Source organism: Notolepis coatsorum (assembly GCF_963971535.1).
Source record: "Notolepis coatsorum genome assembly, chromosome: 12".
NCBI lineage: Eukaryota > Metazoa > Chordata > Actinopteri > Aulopiformes > Paralepididae > Notolepis > Notolepis coatsorum.
In genome coordinates, this window is record NC_140176.1 from 97,368,200 (window position 1) to 97,375,477 (window position 7,278).

At 41.5% G+C, this 7,278-nt stretch overlaps 1 protein-coding gene across 1 annotated transcript; it reads left to right on the forward strand.

Moving 5' to 3' along the window:
- Nucleotides 1-271: 271 nt before the first annotated feature.
- Nucleotides 272-4,888, forward strand: LOC311238159 (beta-1,4-galactosyltransferase 1-like). Its single transcript, XM_084326171.1, has one exon. The coding sequence runs from the start codon at nucleotides 349-351 to the stop codon at nucleotides 1,378-1,380; it is 1,032 nt and encodes a 343-aa protein (XP_084182297.1). The 5' UTR covers nucleotides 272-348; the 3' UTR covers nucleotides 1,381-4,888.
- Nucleotides 4,889-7,278: the final 2,390 nt, after the last annotated feature.

The following is a 7,278-nucleotide window of genomic DNA, read 5'->3' on the forward strand; positions in this document are numbered from 1 at the left end:
ATGTTGAGTTAGGTTCATATTGGTATTCATAAAAAAAGAATTGGAACGAAATATTACAAATTAAGTTTTTTATGACCTTGAACGTGATGCAATCTTTTCATGCACTAACGTGACAACTCTGTCAGTTACTTAACAAGGCACAAGGGTTAAGAGAAGACTGTGGCCTCTGCTTGGCTCCCTCTCTCTCTCCTTTGTCAAACCGGTTCAGTCTCTCTAAGCAAGGGGTTCCAGTATTTAAGAGAAGTCTGTATCCACTGCTGTGAGACATGGTTTAGGCGGAGAGTGGTGGGACGTCTTGTAGTGCTACACCACTTCTACAGCCTCAGATATGTTACATCTTTAAGATAAATGTCACTTAGTACAGGATTAGTAGACATTGGATCAAATCAGGACCAAATACTCAGGACATTGAAGATGTGGACACAATTCTCCAAAGGAGCAGGACTGGCTGTTATGCTTTGTTTCACATTCTACTGGCTGTACGTGAGTGATATTAGTGTTAATTATATTTATATAAGTCAGCGTGAAAATCAAACGCAAAAGACCCAGGTGTTGGCAAACTTGCAGCCCTGCCCTGAAACCTCTCCTCATCTGTTGGGACCATTGGCAGTGGCTTTCAACAAGCCACTGACATTAGACTCAGTCAGGAGGGAGAACCCTGATCTCCGGGCCGGAGGGCGATACAAACCCCAAGACTGCATCGCCCGACAGAAGGTGGCGGTCATCATCCCGTTTCGCAACCGGTTCCACCACCTGAAGTACTGGCTGCACTACCTCCATCCTATCCTGCAGCGCCAGCAGCTGGACTACGGCATCTACGTCATCGACCAGCACGGCAACGGGACGTTCAACAGAGCCAAGCTGATGAACGTGGGCTTCGTCGAGGCCCTGAGGGAGGACGACTACGATTGTTTTGTCTTCAGTGACGTGGACCTGGTTCCCATGGACGACCGCAACATCTACAGATGTTTCAGCCAGCCTCGCCACCTGTCTGTGGCTGTGGACAAGTTTAGTTTCAAGCTGCCTTATAAAAACATATTTGGTGGAGTTACAGCTCTGTCTAAAGAACAGTTCTTGAAGGTCAATGGTTTCCCCAATCGATTCTGGGGTTGGGGAGGTGAGGACGACGAAATGTACAAACGCACTTCACTCCGTGGCATGTCCCTCTCTCGGCCAAACCATCAAGTTGGCAAATACAGGATGATCAGGCATACGAGAGACTTTCACAATGAGAACAATAAGAAGAGGTTTGCTCTAATAGCGGAAACCAGAAAAAAAATTGACAAAGATGGAATCAACTCACTTAAGTACAGCGTGGTTAAGACTGAGAAAGATAAGCTCTTTACTTTCATCACTGTTGATATTGGCAGTCCTGCATAGCTGACTATCTTTATAGTCAAATTCATGCCTCCAAGAGGGGTTAACCATAAATAGCAAACTGTATAGTCAAAGTCATGCCTCCAAGAGGGGTTAACCATAATTATTACATGGCGTTTTAACATTCGCCGAAATGCTTGATTGTGATTGGTCAATTGGTCAATAATCACCGGTGATACGGGTAACTAGCGCTATTGACCAATCACAATCAAGTATTTAGATCGCAGTCACGAAAGCTAAGCTCAGCATATGCACAGCTGCACTCATCAGTGCAATCAGACCACAGACCTGCCGGCTGCCGGCGATAATAATAATAACTTTATTTGGGCTGACAGCGGAGCCACAGAACAACTGCGTCTGCATTTGATGGTGTCGATGGTGTAAAATGAATTAGGTATTAAGAAAATAACTAAAAAGCATTAATGACAACAGGGATTTTAAAATCGGCTAAAAGCAAGAGTATAAAAATAGGTCTTGAGCTGTGCTTTAAAGCTATCCACAGAGGCTGCCTGTTTTATATGTAGTGGGAGATTATTCCAAGCCGTCGGCCCATAGAAACAAAAAGGCTGCTTCGCCATATTTTTTATATTTCATTGTAGGCACCTCGAGCAGGTCCTCACTAGAGGACCTGAGGGGGCGGTTTGGAACATATCTATGTAGGCAGTCGCAGAGGTAGGACGGTGCCAGACCATTAAGAGCTTTAAAAACAAGCAAGAGAATTTTAAAATCAATCCTAAAAACAACCGGGAGCCAATGCAGTGAAGCTAAAACTGGAGTAATAATGTTCCCTCATCTTAGTTCTAGTTAAAATTAAGATCACGGGTCAGATCAGCAGTTTTGTTTGTGTAAAGTCTGAAATGACGGTCGGAGAACTGTTTTCAGACCAGGAATCCTGTTCGAACACATTCCATGAAAACCATTTCTTGATTCTGATTGGCTGAAACAGTCAAGTTTGATTTGATTTTTCATTTGATTTGAAATCTTTATTTCGAACATGCAATGAATACAAACAAACAATAACAAAAGCAAAACACAACTCAATCTACATGTTCGAAAAGGAGTAGGAAGAAGTATACACTTATTTAATCCTACCCCTTTTCCACTACTCAAATGAGTGTACTATTTTAAAACATAAAAAAAAAATATATATATATATATGCAAAACAAAAAAACAAAAACTATATATGTAAAACATGAAAGAAATAAAATAAAAATGTAAACACCCGTGAATATCAAGTCCCTTCCTCATCCCTGTACCTTGTGAACATCATTTCCTTATACTGTACATCAGTTTAAATTGTCTCATGTTTGGACATTTCTTTAGCACCACATTTAGACTGTTCCACAGTTTCACTCCACATATCGAGATGCAGTGTCTTCTCATGGTAGTGCGTACATTTAGCACTTTTAAATTGTGTTCTCCCCTCAGATTATAACCCCCCTCCTTATCAAAGAACAATTCTTGAATGTTTCTTGGAAGTGCATGACCTTTTGCTTTATACATTAATTGTGCCGTTTTAAATTCCACAAGATCATTTAACTTCAATGTCTTTGACTCTGTAATGGGAATTATTAAAGGACAAACGATGAGCCGTTTACATTAATCATTCTGAGTCATTATTAATAATAATAAGAAGGTTTATTTAATAAAGAAAGTTCATGACAGCGTGGCCACGCTGCCAGGCCAGTCACCCGCCAGAGACAGACATGTTTACCCCCTAGCGTCTGACAGGGACTGACCCAGAGGCCTGGTCAGACATACAATTGAATACATGAAATGACGTAGAAGAAAACAAAATGGCTGGTTAGAGAAATTAATAATATGACTATGTTATGGCTAAGCCTGGAAGGAAAAACAGCTCCATCTTACAGTTCCCATGACCTTGGGTTATGGCTCTATGGCTGGTAGAAACAGCAACTTCGTTACGACTGAGAGAGAATGATAGAGTAATCTTAAAGAGACATACACACATTAACCAGTAAATCTGGTCAGACTGAAACTCAAGCTGTATGACATGATAAAACAACACAGATCCATAATGACATGATAATATTTCCACGACAACTCCAAAAACAATATGTTAGTGTGATCACGATAACCTGCAATGTGAACTATCCTTATGGCCCTTTTTTGGAGTTTAAAAAGTGGTTGTAGTGTAGACTTATAATTGTTTCCCCAGACTTAAGCACAGTAATTTAAATATGGTAAAACTAGTGAACAGTAGAGAATGTAGAGTGATTTTCTATCCAGAATGTGCTTTACTTTACTCATGACTGAAATGCTTCGTGAGAGTTTAGATTGGACATGTTTTATGTGAGGTTTCCAACAGATTTTATGGTCTATTATTACACATAGGAATTTATTTTCATAAACTCTTTCAATAATCATATCATTTATTTTAACTTGTACCTGAGTATCCAATCTACAGTTTCCAAACAACATAATTTTAGTTTTGCTCAAGTTCAATGATAATTTGTTTCTATCAAACCATTCCTTCAATTTCTTCATTTCAGATGTGATGACCTCTAAAAGCTGCTAGACATTCTCACCAGAAAAAAAAAGATTAGTGTCATCCGCAAATAAAATACATTTAAATATATTGGATACTTTACATATCTCGTTAATGTACAAGATGAACAGTTTTGGACCCAACACTGACCCCTGGGGGACACCACAAGCAATGTCCAAACATTCAGATTTATAATCTCTCATTGTCACAAATTGTTGTCTTTTATTTAGATAGCTTCGCACCCAGTCCAATACTACCCCCCTGATCCCATATCTCCCCAATTTCCTGATTAATATATCATGATTAATAGTATCAAATGCTTTTTTTAGGTCAATGAATACTCCAGCTAAATGTTTTTTTGATCTATGGAATTTGTGATTTTTTCAATGAGTTCTATTAATGCTAGTGATGTTGACCGGTGTGTTCTGAATCCATACTGGCTATCGGTGAGTAAATTATGTTTATCAATGAATTTATCTAATCTGTTGTTGAAGAGTTTTTCTAATATTTTTGAAAACTGAGGAAGTAGAGAAACAGGCCTATAATTTGTGAAGTGGTGTTTATCTCCAGTCTTGAACAGAGGTATGACTTTTGCTATTTTCATTTTATTTGGAAATCGACCAGTTTTGAATGATAAATTGCAGATGTGCGTGAGTGGTTTTGAAATCCCACTAATGACATTTTTTACTATTTTCATATCTATTTCATTACTGTCTGTAGATGTCTTGTTTTTACATGTATTAGTAGTTTCTATAATTTCATTTTCATCTACCGCTTCCAGAAACATTGAACTAGGATTTCTTTCAATATAATTGTCTTTTATGTCTTCAGGAGTCACTGGATCTGGGATTTTTCCCGCTAATTCTGGTCCAATATTTACAAAAAATCTATTAAAGTTGTTAACCACATCATCCATATTGCTAATAGTTTTATCATTTTCCATAAAATACTGAGGATAGTTTATTTGTCTTGATCCATTCCTGATAATACCATTTAATATCTTCCAAACACCTTTAATATTATATTTGTTGTTATCTAATATTCTACTATAATGATCCTTCTTACATCTTCTCATAATATTAGTCAACTTATTTTTATATTTCTTATATTTATTTTCTGCCTCTTTAGTTCTATGTTTTATAAATTCTCTATATAGTGTATTTTTCTTTTTACATGCATTCTGTAATCCCCTTGTGATCCATGGGCTGTCTGAGTGTTTATGTTTACTGCTATATTATTTTATTGGACAATGTTTGTGATATAATAAGTTAGACGTTGTTATTTCGTATAACACACTCCACGTGACCCCAGATCCCTCCCACAACCGAATTACTTTTCACACTAACATCGTCTAGTGTCTCATTGCTTCATTTTGTGAAAAATATGCATTTTGCTTTTCAAAACCTCATAAACACTGTTGTTTCTATATTTTTATAACAACTGACTCGATCTCAAATTCTACAGCTTACTGTCATGGCTCATTTTAAATATTCCACAACAGAACTATTCGGTACAGCCCTAGCATGTTTTGATATAGTCAATTATGTCACTTTTACTAGGTGACTAACTCAAATATGCCACCAAAAAAAGGAAAAGGGACATAGGGACGTTTTTTAGTCAAAGGGCAGCAGAGACAAGTGATACAGGGACACAGGTAAGGTCTTACAATGGCTTAATGATTCAGCATTCAGTAACCCATACTTTTTGTGAACGTGTTTTTGATACTACATTCTGTTGAACACACACCTCAGAACCGTACCTAAGGGAAATTGGCTCAATTGCAAGCAAAATAATATACAGTTATGATATTACATTCTGCTAAGCATAATTTGTATGCAAAATTGTTATGGTTTGACACCGACCCCAAACGCAAACGGCACAGAGAGAGTTGTTTCAGAGTTAGCCAAAATCAAGGGCGTGTTTATTTACTGAGTAACAAGAATGAATCTGGTGGTGAACAGAACAAACTGGGAAACAGGCATGTGAGGAATGTTTGCTGCTCTGCAGCTTCTCCCGGAAGGTTACGTTGTGGAATTTGTCCGTGACGTCTGAGCCGCTCTGCAGATCCTCCCAGCATATACTCCGGGTGGAGGCGGATAGGGAGAGAGAGAGTCTGAGTTAGCTCAGTGCACAATTGAAAACTGACAGGTGACTGGTGAAGTGAATTGTCCAAACAATAAATCCAAGTGACAGAATCTTCGGTGTGAAACACACAGTGAGCAGTGTCCAGAGTGAAAACAATTAGGTAATCCAAAAGTGAAAATCCAACAGACAAAAAAGGTGAAAACAGTCTGAACGAAAACAGGATCTCTTCAGTGCTTTAACACACACGAAAAACGATAGATCCAAAAAGACTGTTTGCAAAAACTCACCAGAGCGCAGCGCGTGAAAGCGGGCGGATCAAAACAAGGCGACCGCTTCGTAACGGGGAAGCAGGTTCTCCAAACGGAATATTTCTCGAGTGTCCTGGGAGGCAAAGAACAGGGAAAGCAGCGACGGAAGGAACAGGCAAATGCAGGGAATATTTCAGAACGATCCAACATCAATAATAGGGAGAATGCAATTAATTAACCGAAAATACCTTAAAGGAACAGAGCGAGTGGGAGCGAGTGGGTGGGCAGCGGACAAAACCTCACAGTACCCCCCCCTCCACGGGAGCCACCCGGCGACCAGGCCGACCCGGCTCGCCCGGATGGGCACGATGGAAGTTTGTGATCAGGCCGGGATCCACGATGAGCTGGCGGGAGACCCAGCTCCGTTCCTCCGGGCCGTAACCCTCCCAGTCCACCAGGTGCTGGAACCCCCGACCCCGCCGTCGAACGCCCATCAACCGGCGGACCTGCCACTGGGGGTGACCGTCCACCATCTTGGGAGGAGGTGGATCCGGAGCAGGAGGCATCAGGGGACTGAGGGAGACAGGCTTAACCCGGGACACATGGAAAACGGGGTGAATGTGCATGGACGCAGGAAGTTTAAGACGCACCGCCGCCGGACTGAGTACCTTCAGAACCTCGAAAGGTCCGACGAACCGGGGGTTAAGTTTCTTGGCCGAGGACCGAAGCGGGAGGTCCCTCGCGGAAAGCCACACCCTCTGCCCAGGGTGGTACGTCGGCGCAGGAACCCGGCGCCGGTCAGCCCCACGACAGGCGCGCTCTGATGACCGGAGCAGCGCGGTCCTGGCGATCTCCCAGACCCGACGGCACCGGTTGAGGTGGTCCTGCACGGAAGGAACTGCCACCTCCGTCTCCTGTGCAGGGAAAAGAGGGGGTTGGTAGCCCAGGGATATCTCAAAGGGTGAGAGGCCGGTGGCGGAACTGACCATGGAGTTGATGGAGTACTCGACCCAGGGAAGGAAACGGCTCCAAGAAGCTGGTCTCTCGGCAGCCACACA

What these genes read in the sequence shown, in the direction of transcription:
- LOC311238159 (XM_084326171.1), top strand. Translation starts at nt 349, where the DNA reads ATGTCACTTAGTACAGGATTAGTAGACATTGGATCAAATCAGGACCAA.